The sequence below is a fragment of the Pongo abelii genome, chromosome 4 (assembly GCF_028885655.2).
Source record: "Pongo abelii isolate AG06213 chromosome 4, NHGRI_mPonAbe1-v2.0_pri, whole genome shotgun sequence".
Lineage (NCBI taxonomy): Eukaryota > Metazoa > Chordata > Mammalia > Primates > Hominidae > Pongo > Pongo abelii.
Window position 1 is genome coordinate 20677820 of NC_071989.2, and position 19013 is coordinate 20696832.

Sequence of the window (19013 nt, forward strand, 5' to 3'; positions counted from 1 at the left end):
ATCAATTTAATGAGTCACAATGTCCAAAATATGAAAAAAGGCAAGTTATGAAGCAGAATCACCAAGGCCATAAAAAGCTTTATTATCTCTTGAGTCCTCATAAACTGGATGCTGCTAAATATAAAAATTGTCAACAGTACTTTTATGGTGAAATAACTAGTGCCAAATGTCACTTTTTCTTATAACATCTTTCAGTATAAGCAATGGCAAAGCACATTTCTAAGAAAAAAAAAATTTGTTAGGGCTTTAAATTAGGGGGATAGTGTGATCCAAATGAACACCACTCTGATGCTCTTGCTGAGGTTGTACTTCATATTTCAGGATGAAGTATAAAATAAGAGAGTTCCCTTCTGCCTGTCCTCCAGAAATAGTTTCCTCTCAGTCAAATATTTGAAAATAACTGTGTGTTAATAGGTTGAACATTATTCTACTTGATAATACCTGTAATACTTTTATTCTGATAAGTAACCAGAAGGTATCTGTCTTGCCAACTTATTATATCCCCCCATTATTCTATTTTTACTTGAACTAACTAGCCGTAAGACTTTTTTTCCACCTTAGAAAAATAGAAAAAAGGGAACTTGACTGTCTAGAAAACCAACTTACCTCCGCATTGAAGTGTTTGTGTGAACAGAACCAAGACCTTTCTTTAACTTTTTGCATAGGGAAAAAAAAGCAAACTATCTATCTCTGTTGTAAAATTTCCCAGTAAATTGCATATAAAAAGCAAAAATTATAGAAAATTAAAACTCAAAAAATTATAATTTTGTTTTTATCACGCCCTGATCAATAAGTAAATGAATTATATTAGCTTAGGTAACTTACAGTGCAACAGAGAGTGATGAAAGAAACCCCAACTTAATTTTTAGTGACTGCTACTAAAATTGAGACTGGTAAAGGAATTTCAAAAATTTAAGTTTTACAAGAGTTGATTGATAATCCTTCCTTTGTGGAAGTTGTCTATTCACTGAGCAGGTTATCTTATTCTTCATAATTAACTCATTGAGAATAATATAAAGATATTGCATCTCAAATTTAAAAGACAAAATGGAGACTACATAGATATGACTTTGGCTCTCAAAATACGGTTAATACCCTTGGAATTCAAAAATGTGAATAACCAGGTGTAATTCACTCAATATGTATTTGTTGAGTTTATATTACACTATACCAGGTACTGTTCCAAAGATAAAGCAGTAATTAAAACAGAGAAACATATGTCCTAAACTCTGGCAAGAAACAAAAAAATAAAATCTAATAACCATTAAATTATGAGGTAAGATACATTGATACATACATGAAGGGAATTGAAAATGTCTGAGAAGGTGAAACATTAGTTATGCTGAAGACAGAAGAACTGAAGAAAAAAAAACATTTGGATAAGAAGAAAGCATTTTTAGAAAGAGAACAATGTGCACAAAGACACCTAGACAGAGACATCTTATGTTTCACAGGAAGAATGAGGAGTAGAGTAAGATGGGGAGATATAGGAGATAAAATCAAAAACATAGGCATGAGGGTTGGAAAAACGCAATGTAAAGAATTATGAACCATAGAACAGATTTTAAGTTTTTCCCTGATATGGGAAACCTCAACTAATTTTGAAGAGGGTGTAACTTGGTCTGAGGCTAGTTTAAATGAGTCACAATAACCTCTCTGTTGATGAGATTTGCTAGTCTCTCTGTTGAGAAGATTTGAGGGGAACATGGAGGTCTATTAGGAGGTGAGCACAGATGACAGTGAGAAATAAAGTGGCTTAACTGGTTGGAAAGCTGAGCGTAAAAACATGGTTGAATTCTGCACAAAATGGATGTGGTTTGTCATCAAAATAGAAATGTCAGTAATTATTGCAAGCCATTTTGATCAGAGTAACGAGAAGAGAGGAGTAGATTTCCTAAACTTAAAAGCCCCAAATCATCATTAGCTACACACACACACACACACACACACACACACACACACACACACACACACACGAATCATTCCAGAAGGTTTCTTCACAAGAAGGCATAGAACATATGCCTGTAATTCCAGCACTTTGGGAGCCCGAGGCAGGCAGATCATAAGGTCAGGAGTTCGAGACCGGCCTGGCCAATATGGTGAAGCCCCGTCTCTACTAAAAATGCAAAAATTAGCTGGACGTGGTGGTGCATGCCTGTAGTCCCAGCTACTCTGGAGGCTGAGGCAGAAGAATTGCTGAACCCAGGAGTCAGAGGTTGCAGTGAGCCGAGATCGCACCACTGTACTCCAGCCTGGGTGACAGAGCAAGGCTCTGTCTAAAAAAAAAAAAAAGAAAAAAAAAAAAAAGAATATTCCGAAGTGGAATACTTGTGCTTGTGGCTCAATATTTCTTCTTATAAAACAATAACCTGAGAACCTTAGTTTTGCAAATAGTCAAGAAGGAAGCTGGGACATATTTTAGATCAAATATATTGCAGGTTAAAGTATCTTTATGTAGGGAAAGTAAATAGAAATGTGTTGTTCTATAAATAGGATTTAGCAAGACAGGACCATTCCACATGAATTGATAAAATCAAATAACTGTCCAGAATTGCAGTTCATTTTTCAAAATGGTGAAGAAATATTTTTAAAAAATATATTTGCAGTGTGACACTTAAAAAAAAATCAAGTCTGCGACACAATGCTGAAAAATATCCTGTAGTCTTTCCTCTTAGCGGGGCAAAATCTTAGTTTATAGAGGAAGGAAGTTTGAGAGCTCCTTAGTGGTCAATAGAGATCTGATTCTCCCCAATTTTGCTCAAACTGAATATATAACAGGACAACATAAGAGGATCTGAGCCAAACATTTTCACATAGATTAAGTTGTGTGTGTGTGCGTGTGTATGTGTGTGTGTGTGTGTGTGTATGTATTTTCCTGTGGAAAATAATGCATTTGAACATTAGTCATTCTCTCATTTTTCCTGCTGTCCGTCTCCACATTAACAAGACCAGGATGTACTTTTCTTCTAGTCAGCATCTCTTGTCCCACTAGGTTTGGGGAAGACAATTTTAACCTACTTTTTAGGGCAGGTTGTGGTTAGAATTGCTTTCAAGATACTACTGTTCATAAGAGGTGAGAGAAAGAACATTTTCATGTAGCCCCTGGGTGTTGAGATTCCCCATATCCTTAAGAATAAATCGGTCAATCATCAAGAGAATATGAAATCTCCTCAGGCTGTCTTCATTTTCACAACAGGCTCACCTCCCCGATCTAATAAATAGAACATTGACTCTATGGAAGGGCTATGCTTTTGAACTGCTCCTTGCTAAATTGATATTACTTCCTAACACCCAATAGTCCTAGGTATATGTCATGTGCAAACTTTCTAGAAGACTCATTTTCACTAAAATAGTTTGAACAAGTCAACTTATTTTAAAACATAGCATTTTCTCTATCTCACCTATATAGCCACAGAAAGAATTAACTGTCCTGTGGAATATGTAAAAAATAAAAGATAAAGTCTCCAAGATTAACCTGAGCACATATCATTCACTTTAAAGAAAATTGGAGGAGATGAACTAGAAGAATTTCTTTGGAGCCTGAACAAAAGAGGGGTGAATGGGTTATTAAAGATAGGCTGATGTTATTCTAATATCTTTATGGGAGACTTTCTATTCTATTGTATCTTCTTTTCAATGAGCATCTTTTGGGAAGCATACACTTGCTTCCTTACAAGGTCAGAGCAGAGCAATCGTATAGACAGTCTTCTTTTTTTTTTTTCCTTTTCATTTATTCACATTTCATGGATTGTTACACTTCCTCGACGGGAGCATTCAAAAACTAATACAAGCTGAGATTATATTGTCTGACAATTCAAGTATTTTAGTTTTAGAAAACAATTTCCTATTTAAAGTAAAAAGCAAACAATTTATCCATCTGATTGCTAAGAAGTTTTACATCTCCATTACAATTGTGTCTGCACCAAAGGGAGAGTCCTTCATCCTCAGTATGATTGTTACTGGTTGAGAACATACAGTGGCCTGCGTTCTGAGTGCCTGATTGGAAAAGACCTCCCCGTCATCTACCATACTACGGGACAAATCAATATCTACTCAAATTCCCACTTCCAGAATGAGAGGACTCATCAGGGGTTTAGGAGTTTGCAAAGCCTTCAAAATGTATCGTGCTTGAATTTTGACTCTTCTGAAATAGAATAACTGACAAATGCTCAAAAAAAAACTTGTTTAACTTTTACTGAAAAGGCTCTCAGTGAAAACTTGTTTTGAACTCTACTAGTAAGGTAGAATATTAGTTTTTCTTCCCCTCCACCCTTCCACACCAGAAAAGGTAGTTTTTTCTTTTTCTTTTTTTTTTTTTTTTTTGGCATGCAGCATATATAAAATGTGATCTAGAATTGAAATTGTAAAACAGAATAATCCTTTTAAAGAAAATCAGTCCATGAACAGTCAGACTTGTCCTTCCATGGAAAACATAATCTAAACTTCTTTAAAAACTGGCCATATTTTCAGTCTGTAATTTGAATAATGAAGATGGCATAACAAATTTTTTTGCGTACTAGGAATGCGCAAAAGGATGAGATGGATACACAGGTTTTAAAAAAAAATGCCACTGGGATACTTAGTATTTGTCCAGATGCAAAACAATTTCAGAATAACAAAACACACACCTTGCTTTAGGGTACATATATGATACACTTCACAGATTCTCAAACAAAAGATGAAAATTTCAGTCCACATTAAACATTTTAAAGCATAATTTCTAATATTTTGTTAAAAATAAGTCAAACTAAAATAACGTGTAAATCAGAATTACCTGTTAACATAGTGGGGAAAATAGGTAAGCCCTCTGGGGGCCCTGTGCCCCAAGTAAAAGACAAGGAGTTAAATTTTAGAATGAAATCCACGTATACTCAGGCTCTTTACACTAATAATGAAAGTGGAGACCAACCAGTTCCTAAAGCATAAAAGAGTGATTTTAAGAAAATATCACATTTTGAGTTATGGTATATTCATCACATTTTTTCTCTGTAATTTTCACTTTAACAGTGATAGTCAGCAGCAAAAATTTGCTGGGAATGTTAGGAAAAAAGGAAGCCACACATACCCACTAATTTAAAAATATATAAACTATTTTTAACAGAAGGGGCAGGTTTAAAAGAAAATCCAATCATGATCTTTTCATGCCATTTTTTGTAAACTTTCCATACACACGCAGACGCTAACAAAGTACTGTGTCATATACGCTGAAGTGTCCTAAAGATGCCTGTGAGCTGCTGATTCCAGCTGGTACCAGGGAAGCATGTGTGGCTAAGTTGCAACAAACTTAAATTTGTTCCCCTTAGTTCTTCATCTTTTTAAAAGTTGAATAAACTTAAGGTCAATCGGGCAGGGCCGGTATTAACAGCATCAACCACTTGCTTACTATAAATCATCTGCAACAAAAACTCACGTGCATTCTCAATTCTAAAAAGTCAATGTAAAAATAATGGGCACTTCTTCCCTAGGTGCCTACTATAGCTATATCTGACAGCATCCTGTAACAGTACAAGCACACCTCTCTCTGCACGGATTCATCCAAAGCCACACACTAGGCCAAATTCTCCCAGTGGAATCAAAACACTGAAAGTAGAGCAAGAACCTCATGACAACATTGGCCCAACACCCCTCAGGTACTTAGGAGTTCATCATATTTGATCATAAAATTGCTCCCGGCCCCAAACCTCACACCTAAAGACTATAGTTTTAAAAAAGCCACTGTATGGTCCACAATTATCCTGACTACTCTTTTCTAAATGAGAATGCGCTATGCACTGAAGATCAGAATACACACACGTGAGCCCTTGGGAACTGACCCTGAGCCTGTACACAAGATCAGCTGGTACTAGTCTCAAATGAGTCATGAGGAATCAAAGTGTAAATTTAAACATTCAATTCTGTATCTCATTCATGTGCCCAGAGTCTTCAAAGAATGCTCATGTTAGTTACCTGACAGCTCTGGAGAAGTGACATGGATATTCGTGTACATAACCACGGCTCCCTTCCAAACAGACATACGGAATCTTACTCTTAAAAAAGTAAAGATATTTCAGATATCAAATGTATAATATACTGCTGTCTAAAGTTAAAGGCAAAATTTACACATGATTTTCTCTTCCATTACCTTATTAAATGTTTCCTAGTGAATTCACATGGCTTGTGTGTCAAAGCTCCCAGGCACGTTACTTGGTCATAGTTTTCATATGCGTGGGGTTGATCATGGTACAAATGCCTATGAGCATCTTCTTTTTCTAGGATGGTCTCACTTGACTTTCATTTCGTAAGGGTTCACTCTCCATGGTGTAGATGATAAGCTACCAAATTTGTGCTTTTAAACGCATTCCTGGCAATCCCCCTTTATCTTCATTTTGTCTTTAGGGGGATAAAGAAGTAACACTACCTCATGAATAGAAACTACAAAGCCAAAAAACTCCTTCACAAGCTGTTCATTTCTTTTTAGAATGGAAATGCAGGTCCTGAATTCTCGTGAAGCAGCCCACAGGGTTACAGGCCAATGATTCGAACGCTGAGGTGAACACTTAGTACTCACATTTTAGCTTCAAAATAAAAATGAATCAGAGGACAAACGCCTGTCACAGCGTGGCAGCCCGTTCATTTGGTAACAGAAGAAGTCTCACACGTTGGCTGAGCCCACCGGAGAGAAGCACACAGGCCAGCTTCCTTCTGAACACAGCCAGGCACCTGTTCAAAAGCCTCTCTGGTGGTGGCGGTGGACCCCAAAACCCACGGGTTGGAAGAGCCTTTGGGAAAGCGAATTGATACCCTGATTGCAGTCTTTGAAGGTATCACTTAGGGTTAGTTTAATAAACAAACGAACATTAAAAAAAACTTCCAAAAATTGCATTCAAATGTATTTTACACTTTAGGCAGTTCTTAAGAAGGCAGAGTGCGGTTTCTTGACACTTAACATCTAAAGGTTTTATTGGCCACATTAATCTTCCTCTCAAAAGTTTTAAGTTATCTGTAAGTTCTTAAAATGTCAAAGAAGAGAAGAAAAACTGACTTAAGTTTAAGGGGTGGTGGAAGAAGCAGCAACTTGGCAATAATTCCGCAGCCGACTTCGCGTGTTCAGGCATCCTTTTCTCCAGTAAAATTTTGTGCAACTCGTCTGCATCCTCGCTGGTTTTTACCCGAATCGGCATGGTGGCATTCTTCTCGTCAATTGGTGGATTTGGAACACAGACAATAAGATCGTTATTTTTCCCTGTTCGCGTACATGGCATATTGGGTGGAATCAGAACATTCAGCAATATGTTGCCTAAATTAGTGTCTGCCCGCACCAAAGCCTGTGTCTTCTGATTTGCTGTAGGTTTTAAATGCAGAGTACCTATGCCTTTCTCTTTAAACTCATTATCTTTCTTGTAAAATAGTTTACACTTTTTGGAGTAAAAAGCATCTTCTTTTACTTCGGTAACTACTACTTTGGGTGGCTCATCATTCTCTTCTTCATCTCCACCTTTGCATTCACCACTGTCACCTTCCGCTTGGCCCTCCAATGGTTTAGTGGGAAATGGTGAAGAGACTGGTTTACTCTGGGTAATATCTTTGCCAAATAAACTGGAGTTTCCAGGGGAGAATGAAAATCCAGTCAGGGGGACAGAGCTTAATGAGCCCAAAACAGAGCTATCAACTTTCTTGCTGAAATTAAATGGAGCACTTGTCGCTCCTAGTGATGATGGGTCCGTTTTCTTTTCAGATGCCACCTCCACCTTCTTGTCAGGTGTATCTTCAGTTTTGTTGCCATGAAACAAAAACGCTGACTCTTGCTGTAATTTTGTTGAACCAAAAAGGGAAGGAGACTGTGTTTCAGCCGCAGCTTTGTTAGATTCACTTTCAGAATTCCTGCAACTGTTCCCCTGTTGCTGTTCAATGTTTGCTAAGTATTTCTCATAGTCTTTAAAGATAGGTGTCAGATCACAGAGGGGATTTGTATTCACGTGCTTCACTATCCGATCCCGCACGGAGCAGTTCAAGGCGGCCAACTGCTTGTGATAGGCATTTCCGACACAAGCTTTACTGGAAGCAAGGCCAGAGGAGGAGGGCTGCTGACTGTCCCCATTAGTTTTGGGATTTGAAACTTTTTTATCCACCAAGGCGGTAGGGCCATTTGCAGCAAGAGAACCAAAGGCTACCTTGGGCTCTGCCACTGCCTTTGCACTGGTGAAGGGAGGGGCACTGGTTATGTTGTTTCCATTCCACAGTCCTTCCAAAGGCTTCCCTCCAGCACCACTACCAAATCCAGGAAACCGTCCTCCTCCAGAAGGTACCACTAAACCTTTAAAACCTTTAAAGGCTCCTCCACTGTCAGATTCGAATCCAACATTTCTGCGCTTTGCTTTCTTTATGGCTCTATTCTTCAAGACTTCCTCACTGGCCACGGACAATGTGCCCACCTCTTCAGCTTCATCTTCTTGATCCCAATTCTTACCTGTCAGTTCCTTCTCCGCATTTCTTTCGGCCATGTTTTCGATCCTCCTCGGCGGCTGCCGCTGCACTCGCTGAGTCTTGGGTGCCGCGAAACCCGGGGCGCAGCGGCGCAGGGTTCTGGAGCTGCTGGTGGTCGCCAGGCTGAGCGCGCTCGGCCGCTTCCGGTGCTGCGCTGCGGCCCTCAGAGGACTTGGTGCTCGGCAAAGCCCAGAGACTCAAACACCATGTCCCCGGGGGGGCTCCTCACGCTGTGTTAGGCAGTGAGGTGGGAGCGCCGGTTCAGCCGGAGACCGCTGGGGCAACCGCGCCGAACACGCTTTGGGCGGCCATTTTGTAACTCGAATCTACCCCCAAAACCAATTCGAAAAAAAGGGAGGACAGAAACGCCCCGACAGTGTTCTGAACTGGGTTGAACAGACAAAGGATGTTAAAATTTTCCACTTGTATACAGGAAGCTATATTAAAACTTCAACTTATTTCAATCCATCATATTAACATTACTATTTTATTATATGCTGGATAATGTGTTTAATATATTACTGTAGCTGCATATATATACAATTTGTCATAACAATATAGACATGTTTTGTGGAACATGTTAAATCGTTTGCTGAGTAAAAGAGACAGTGCGATCAGAATTTTTGAAGACTTCTACACACAGCCTTGCTTCCTCAAATTCTATCCAGACAAATGCTAATTCTGGTTTTAGTTTTATCAGGCCATGAGGATCAAAACATAAAGGAAAATACATAGAAAATGCTTCAATATAAATTACTCTGTTTCATTCTGTGTTATGACTTTACAGCATTTTGGTGTTATGCTCATCTTCTATGAGATCACAGTCCTATTCAATAGCAGGTTTTTTCATATTTCCAATATACTCTACAGAAAAATAATTGTTGGTAACATTAATGTTGTTAATATTATTGCTAAGAATATTCTTTAGAAATTGCTTAGCCCAGAAAATCCTGAACTCAAAGTAGCCTTTTGCATAGAGTCATTTTTTTGCTTTTGTCTCCGTAATCTACCATCCTTCCCTATACTCTTGGCTTTTAATACTCTGCCGATAGGATCTGCCTCAACAAATGGCTGCATATGTTAATCATACTCTTTAACTCACTAATAAACTACTTTGATACTTGAATAAATTGAAATTTAAATAAGCATTTTATTAAATCAAATGTAATGTTTGTATTGAGAGAATTCTAACTGGGGACATAGTTAAACCGTTAGTCCCTCAAATTTTTTGGTCTGGAAGACTTTCCAGAGTCCTGCTAAGCGGAAATCACACAGGTATGTTTTTAACAGTGAGGGTTAATATCTCCTCTGTTTAATGTGTCTCTTTTTCCCTATATGGAAAACACAAAGATCAGTGATTGATATATTACTTTCCATATTTATTATGGAATAATTTATTGATTTAATTTGTTTAATAATTTATGATTTAATACATGTGATAATTTACTGATTATGGTATAATCAAATTTGTTGAATAACTTCAAATAATTCTCAATGAATTTATACCATAGTTATAGGAAAAAATAACATTTAAATCACTCAAATAGAAATTCTATTCAATATATATTTACCAACTGTGATATCTTATGAGGAAAATACAGGACATATTAAGAAGATGTGACAGTCTCTGAAATGAGGGATAGCCTCCTGAAATATCATTGGCTTAGATGTGATAAATTATATAATATAATGAAATCTAAGGCAGTATGTGCATGGCAACTTAGAGAGAGAGAGAGAGAGAGAGAAAGCCAGTGTGGTTGCAGAGCAAATTCAGGAAGTACAGAATGAGATGAGATATTTTATTCTAAGAGCAATGGATATTCATTGAGGAAATTTTCGCAGGGGATGACACCAATAGATTTTTTTTAAAAAAAACATTTTGGGCTTTAGCATTGAGAATGGATCTTAGAGGGCAGAGTAGATGTGGGGAGACATGTTAGTAGCCTATGGAGTAGTTAGGGGAAGACAAAATAATAGATTTACCTTAGATATTTTGTCACCAAGAGACATGTAACATTTAATATGCTTTTTGCAGATTTTTGTGTCACATCAAAGAAAACTAAACTCTAAACAATATAAATTAAAGTTAGAACAGCACTAGAGAAGACATGAATTCACACATGTTAAAAAGAAGAAGCAGTGCCTTAGGAGATTAAAGTGGACTGCTTCCATTGTGTTTCACTGGCATGCATTGCCTACCATCTGGAGGGTAAAAATTACTTGGAAAATGGAACCTGAAATGGAATTAAACAATATTTCATTTCCCTTGATATTTATTTTCAGATTAAGCACCAATATCCCAAGTCATAGCCAAGATATAAAATACAGTGTGATTATTGTGTGATTATTATTAAAAACTCTTCCTAATATGTCTCTAAAACTTACAAAATATTTCTGTTTATGGCAGAGTCTCAGCTGACACAGGGTCTAATATTATTAGTCTTAGTTTGTTTTACAATGGTCACTTTTAGTCCTTCATTAACCTTAAACATTTATATTTTCACATATATGAACATTAATGCAAACTCAATTTTATTTAGAAACAGGAACATTTGTTTTTATTTTTGTTAGCTAAATTGTGTTTTTAAGAGTAAAAACTGCACATTAGAATGAAAATATTTTTTCCCCAAAGCAGCATACAAAGAACTATAGTCTCTGCTTGTTTATTTGCCTCTTTGAATACTACTGCTTTTTTTTTTTTTTACTGGTTCTCAAACTGTATTTCATAGCAAACTCTTTAGAGTTTAAATTTGTTAAATTGCAATGGGTGGAAAGTCAATATGAAAATTCTTGTTCTATTTCTAAAACATTTTTGTTAAACTGATAAGAACAGACACTACACTTGATCTTAGCCAAAAGGCCAAGGGTGGTGGCTCACGACTGTAATCCCAGCACTTTGGGAGGCCAAAGTGGGTAGATTGCCTGAGCTCAGGAGTTCAAGACCAGCCTGGGCGACACGGTGAAACCCCATCTCTACTAAAATACAAAAAATTAGCTACTTGGGAGGCTGAGGTAGGAGAATCGCTTGAACCCTGGAGGGGGAAGTTGCAGTGAGCGGAGATTGTGCCACTGCACTCCAGCCTGGCCAACAGGGAGAGACTCAGTCAAAAAAAAAAAAAAAAAAAAATTCTGTGTGAAAACAAAAACAGAGAGGTGAAGTAGTTGCATTGATTTAATAGGGTTGAGAAGCAGTGAGAATAGATAAATGATGATAAAAGAACATACTAAGTTATTAAGGTAAACAAGCATTAGAAATCAAGCAAGTAAGTTGCCAAAACATTACATGTTTATCATATTTCTTCTAAATCATTAAGTTCCAAGAATTTGGATGCAATGACCTAAATCATTTCATTTTTAAATGGCTGTATCTATGCCACATTGAAAACCAAGGTCAGATATACCTAGATATAGACAATTATGTGGCATTTTCTCTATCATCTGGCATTTTGTTGTATATAAAACTCAAAAACTCAGTGATTACAGATACCCCTTTAATCATATAAGGTTTTGATTTTCGTATATTGGGGCACTAAAATTGGGGTATTTACTTATTTTATTTACACTGGATAGAGGATTGGCTCTAATCATAAATGTTAAATCAAATAGTGTAGAATACTGGGAATTACAATAAGAAAACTAAACACACAGGTACACACATCTACATGCATATGTGAGGTAGCTGCTCTGGAAAAAATTTCTTATGCTTAACATCATACTGACAGATCACACTGCTACTGTTCTATCTCATACAACTTATAGAGAAAATTGCCTTGTTTCACTCTTGAGGGAGGAAGAAACAGAGAAGCATGTGGGATTTTGCTTTGGCAAATATATTTCCTCCCTTTTTCTTTTCATTTATGCCTCTTCACCTAATGCAACCCTAGTTCAGAATATTAATTGTGTAAATAGGCTAGAAACATCTATGCCCTTGTCCCCATGGCACACTGTCTTAAAAATAACATGTCCAAAGAATCAGAAAATTTAATTAGTCTTCTTGGTACTAACACCAATAACAAAAGAGAATACAGATTAAAATAATTTTAAGAAAAAAAACACATAAATTCAAAACCCACATGTGACGTGATAATTTAATTGTAAGAATGATTCTTGGAAATATATTTTTTCCTATCAGACGGTAACTGAAGACAGTTACTGATGCCTAACTTGTTCAAAAAGCAAACAAACAAAAAGAAATGTAAGCTAGTTAACATATCACTACATAATGGACATGTGACAGATTTTAGCGGAGCGTAAATATCTCCAGCCATTTTTTGGAAGCAGTTATAGTCAACTCATATTGAGATTTCTTCATTTACTTTGAGGACATCATAGCTGGGTAGCAAATGATTTTAAAATATGTAGTCAGTGTTTGTTTTACTACTGTTATTAATTTTACATGCATCTGCATATATAGCCATTGTCAGATTGACAGAGTTCTCTCTATATGCTTTTTGTATCTTTACTTTCAGTTTCAGAAAAAAATAAAAATGTTTCTTTTGTTTCACTGAATTCTAGTATTTCTATCTAAGTTGCTATCCCTTTATTAAACACATAAAAAACATCTCACTAATAGTTTTTTTCACTGTGTGTCCCCTGATATGGCACAGTGAAAGGAATATGGGTTCTGAAGCCAAAAAAACCCTAGTTGTGAATTGTGATGCTGTTAGTTAATATTCTGCAAATTGAGGAAGGTGTCTATTTCAATAAATTGAATAACTGAATGTTTAATGGAATACCTTATAAATAGTGGGTGTTCTATGAGGTTTAACTCATTTTTCTCCTTTATTTTCCAGTAATGATGTTTAAATGACTTATTTCTAAAAACAAACCAGGTCAGAAAACTTCAATCTTATCTTAACACAGCTTTAATTTAATAATGTAAAATATATCTGTGTTGTTTTATTTTTAAACTCCACAAGCATATAGACTGTACTTGTCTCCATGCCCCATTTACCATTATCAATAGTTTGTAATCCACATTTTATCTTTGCTTTAATTGGGGGAAACATACCTAGAAACACACACTAAAATATAAAATAGTGATTAAGAACAGACCAGAATTCTGAAGCCAGAATGTCTGGTTCAAATTCTGTCTCTGCAATTCGTTGGTCATGTGACCTCAGGGTTTTTTACTCACTCATTATGTCTCATCTGTAATAAAGAGTCTAAAAGTGAGATGAGTTCATATATATATATATATATGTCTTAAAGTGGGGTCTGACCGGTGTTAAGTGTTGATTGCATGTTAGATATTATTATAAGCCAATTCCATTAACAGTTTCTCCCTCATTCAACTTGTTTTAGTATTTGACATGCTGTGCCACTTACTTCTAGAAACATTTCTTTGTAAGATACATTGAATGCATTGTCCACATTGTTCTGTCTTCTTTTCTGACTACTGGAATTGCTCTTCTTCATTGTAACACCAACTGCAATCTGTCATTGCTGTTTTTCTGGTCTCTCTGAATTGTCATGCCCTCAGTAAATTCGCATTCTGCAACTTTATCTATAAATTCTATCCAGTAACAACCAAATATATATCCCAGCCACTTTATGAGTCTTCAATCCCTATATTAATAACAACATTCAAAAGATCATCTTTGAATAGTTTAGAAAAGTTATTAAATTCACCAGATATTGAACTCAATATTGTATATACCCCTGACCTTTAAAAACCAAAACAAAACAAAACAAAAACAAACAAAAAAAGCCTTTCTAACTGAAAAGTCAGGAAACAACAGATGCTGGAGAGGATGTGGAGAAATAGGAACACTTCTACACTTTTGGTGGGAGGGTAAATTAGTTCAACCATTGTGGAAGACAGTGTGGCAATTTCTCCAGGGTCTAGAACTAGAAATACTATTTGACCCAGCAATCCCATTACTGGGTATATACCCAAAGGATTATAAATCATTCTACTATAAAGACACATGAGCACGTATGTTTATTGTGGCACTATTCACAATAGCAAAGATTTGGAACTAACCCAAACGTCCATCAATGATAGACTAGATAAAGAAAATGTGGCACATATACACATGGAATACTATGCAGCCATAAAAAAGGATAAGTTCATGTCCTTTGCAGGGACGTGGATGAAGGTGGAAACCATCCTTCTCAGCAAACTATCACTAGAGCAGAAAACAAAACACCACATGTTCTCGCTCATAAGTGAGAGTTGAACAATGAGAACACATGGACACAGAAAGGGGACCATCCCACACTGGGGCCTGTCAGAGGGTGGGGGGCTAGGGGAGATATAGCATTAGGAGAAATTCCTAATGTAGATGATGAGTTGATGGGTGCAGCAAACCATCATGACACATATAATACCTATGTAACAAAACTGCACATTCTGCACATGAACCCCAGAACTTAAAATATAATAATATAAAAAAATTATTGTATGATAGTCCATTATTTTCATATGCTATCAAACACTATTTTTAACATTTTGAAAAAAAAAAAAGCCTTTCACCAGTCTCACATTTCTTTGAAGGAGTCTTCCTCTATCTCATTGTAGAAGCTGAGGAAATACTTCTATTTCCCTATTTGCTGAACACATGGCAGGATTACATCCACCCACACTCCCTTGCATATGGGTTCCTTTTGCATGGTGGGTACAATTAGCCATATTCAATGAGTTTTGAGTGGATGCGCCATGTTATGTCTAATTGTCATATTAGAGGAAAAAATGTCTAATTTTTCCCTCTGTCACAGCAACTGTCAACTCACAAGATAATAGCTGCTTCATTAGCTTAGCTAATAACAAAATAGGAAACAAAGTCCTCAGCTAACACTTTGAATGTATGATGAGCAGGATACAAACATTTATTGTAATCAGCCATGAAAACTGTAAGGTTGTTTCTGCAGTATAACCTAACTTACCCTGATCCTACCTTGACTTTCTTTCATTCCTTTCTCATTGTTAACTTCTGTAATTAATTAAATAAGCAAGATAATACATTATGGCTTCTTTTTAAATTAAAATTTTTAATGTTAAAATTAAAAGCAGATTAAAAAAAGAAGAAAAAAAGTCACCATAAGGGGACTATGTCTGTTCATTTTTACCACTTATTAGGTTCTCGGCATTTGGATGAAGAAATGATGATTTGCTCAGCTGTTCATTCCTACAGACACCATGCAGCACCTGCTGATTTATAACTCCCAAACCTACTGTGCCTAATGCTGTCCCACACATATACCACATTTTAGCCCTTCCTTGAAAACTGCCCAAGTCTTTCTATAGTTTGGCATGTCAAAGCCAAAGTCTTCTGTGTGACTACTAATTTTTTAATAATTTGATCAAAATTCATATCCTTATACTCCCCAACTTACAATATTTATTAGTCCTAAAGATAGTTTAGAAGACCCTTAGAAAATCTATTACTATTTTTCAAATTTCCTCTTTTTATTACCCAAATCTGAACGCTATTCACCATAGTTTTTCCTGTTGCTAAATTTAAGCCATTTTTCTGTCATTTGTATTCTCTTCTTTTTAATCTATTCTTTCTTATTAATTTTTTATTTCTGTAATCTCACCAATTATACAAATAATTATAATCTGCAGTGCTAGAACAATATTTAAATAGCAGGTGCTTAAAACAATGGTTAAGAAAAGGAATTAATCAATCCTATTTTTTTAGGAGGTTGTAATAGTTACACATGCAATGGATACACTCTGTAAACAACAAGGATAAATAATTTTGTGTTGATAAAACAATTCCCTGCTTAACTTCAGTGATAAGAAAAAAGTTTACAATTTAAGTCATGGTTATTAATTATGCAGTTAATACATTTTTCAGATATCAGAGTTGTTAACTGGGTATTTAAAATGTTTCCTATTATATATGTTGCCTCACTGAACAAAAACCTTTTATTCTTAAATGAGATGGTTGTCATTCTGTCATTTCTCTTTCTACTGACTTCCCCTTCTTCTATAACACTAATGCCAGAACTGGGATAGAAACTGATTTTTTTTGTCATTTGATTTGGTTAGTTTCAAGTAAATTTGATCTTCATTTCTTTTCTGAAATTAAAACTTCTTTATGTTTTTTCTCAACCACATATCTGATGTAAAACTGTATTAAAAATAGAATCAATAAAGTACCTCCACTGACTTTAACATAAAATTATTGAAGATTAGATTTGTGCTGCAATTGTTTATTATGTAAACAGAGCATGCTTAACAATCAGGTTTTCAGGAAAATAGTGTCAAACAGCCCCCGAAAGAGATTATGAGAGAAGTTTGTAGCAATATGGCTGTTATCTGAGTGCCTCCTTTTAGAGATGAAATGAGGGACAGTGCACAGAAATTTATTAAAGAATAAGTTAGAATGTGCCTTGATATTCTATTTCTCTGTGAGTGTGGGTGTATATATCTGAAAAAAACTAGATATATGAATTTGTAGTTTACAGTTTTACACACATACATCTATCTATTATGCACACACTCATACACACATATGCATACACCTACATGTAATTATCTTTCAAATTTCCTTGGGTAATAATATGTACTCAAAGAAAGCGACCAACATATATATTGCTGCCAAAATACGAGTTACATATTCTCACAGGCACTCTGATGTATCCCTACTTACTTACTTTTTTTTTGTCTTTAAGGTAATGAATCTTAACTTACTTGGGATAATGAGTATACTTAAGAATGTTATAGAATATGCAAATCCTCTTAAAAATTTACATACAATTTATGTACAATTTCTAGGATTCTTAGATACTTTGTAGCAAACCATACGTGTCATATATAGAACCTTTATTAATTGTTGCCTAAATCATACTTAATCATTATATTTTGTTTTAATATTGTTTGACTCCATTAACTTGAAATTCAAGAATTTGAGTTTCTGTGTTAGCTTTGCTACCAGGAATGTGTATGGCCTTAGGCTCACTAAGTCTGAGGTTCTTCAACTAAAGAAAATAACCAAGATATTCTACATAAACTCCAGTACAAAGTGCCCACTATAGTTATAAATTATCTATCTTCTTTAACATTTCCTTTCACCATATACATTTGAGCCATCCACTCATTTCTCTTCTTTCTCCTGCATGTACCTTAAGAGAGGAATTGCTGATTTAAAAAATTTCAATTCGGTCACATCAGCTTAGATGAAAATGAATGAAAGAACTAACTACTTCGGGGTATCTGTGGGTATGCATCTAGGTTATTGATAAAGGATCTGTGGTATTTTGCCTACTAAGAACTACTAGCATGGACCCCATTAGTTTTTGAGCATAGCGCTCATTTGCTCAGAGCTTAAGCTTATTTGATAGATGGGAATATTAAGAAATACGTGCTACCACTTTTTTAAAAGCCTAAGTATACACATCATAAATTCTTTTCTATATTGACATTTTTATTAACACATATCCTCTCTGAATGTATTAAGTTGAATTCTACAAACTGATATGTAAATACACAAAACAGTCAGTAATCATCTAAAGATTTCTAGATGAATGTATAGAAAAAAGATGAGAAATTTATTAAAGAATAAGTATTTCACAATGTCATTCTTCATAAATAATGTTTATTCCCTTCACAATCAAATGTGAAGTACAGAACAATTATTTACCTAAAATAGTAGCCACTGTGTTCATGTCAGCAGTGTTTACTAATTTGACAATAGATCAAGAATAGAGTTTTATAAACTGTTGCAAAAAATATCACTGTGCTTATATGCATAATTATTTTTATCAATAATATGTTTAGGAACAAACAAAAAAGTAACAAGATTCACTTGCATGTCTCCTCCCATCTCTATTAAAGACACTACCATCTATCCAATTTCTCAAGCCAAGAATCTAGGAGTAGCTCATAATTTGTTTCTTTTTGTCACTCTCCTGGTTTCTGCTGGCTTTATTTCCAAACTCTATCATAAATCCATACAATGCTACTCTTCTCCGTTGCTTCCAGCTCAGAGTTCCATCATCATTTGCAATAGCCTCCTAATTGTCTCTCTGATCCAGCCTTGTTCTACCTAAAATCCATTCTTCAGGCCTTAGCCAATGGTCTTCTAGAAGAAAAAAAGTGACATTATTGTATTCTCTTGCTTTGTACTTAGTATTCTAATTAATATCATGGAGTCCTGAAACTCTATGCTAAAGCCTATAGTGTAAAAGCCCAACTTTTAACAAGGGCCTACCGAGCTCTCTATCATCTGCCTTCTCCATCCTTTTTCAACTTCACCTTTACCAATCTCCCTCCAACTCACTATACTGCACTTGGCAACTTGCTTCTCCAAAATATGCTTAAGGTCATTCCCACATTGTGGGTTTTGCATTTGCAATTAGTTCACTGTGCTTCTAACACTCATCCTCTAGATCTGTATTTGATTGACATCTTTTCATAATTGAAGTCTCACAAAGGCTACTTTGATAAACAGTAACTCTAGATCATAGCTCCGTCTTACATGCCTGTATGGGCATGTACTTATCACTTATGATTAAACATTATCTTATTTTTGGTTTGTCTACTGGTTGTCTCTCTGGCTCTGACAAGAATGTAATTTCCTCAAGTGCGGATTTTGTTT

At 35.7% G+C, this 19013-nt stretch overlaps 1 protein-coding gene and 1 pseudogene across 1 annotated transcript in view; both read right to left on the reverse strand.

Moving 5' to 3' along the window:
- LOC100438597 (nuclear pore complex protein Nup50-like) overlaps nucleotides 1–8582 on the reverse strand; it is a 338065-nt gene extending 329483 nt beyond the window's left edge. The window contains exon 1 of the mRNA XM_054555441.1: nucleotides 6122–8582. Within this exon, the coding sequence (XP_054411416.1) occupies nucleotides 6990–8480 (1491 nt within the window). The 5' untranslated portion in view covers nucleotides 8481–8582 and the 3' untranslated portion in view covers nucleotides 6122–6989. The remainder of the gene's footprint in view (nucleotides 1–6121) is intronic.
- Nucleotides 8583–11225: 2643 nt separating this feature from the next.
- LOC112133671 (U2 spliceosomal RNA) lies at nucleotides 11226–11336 on the reverse strand (annotated as a pseudogene).
- Nucleotides 11337–19013: the final 7677 nt, after the last annotated feature.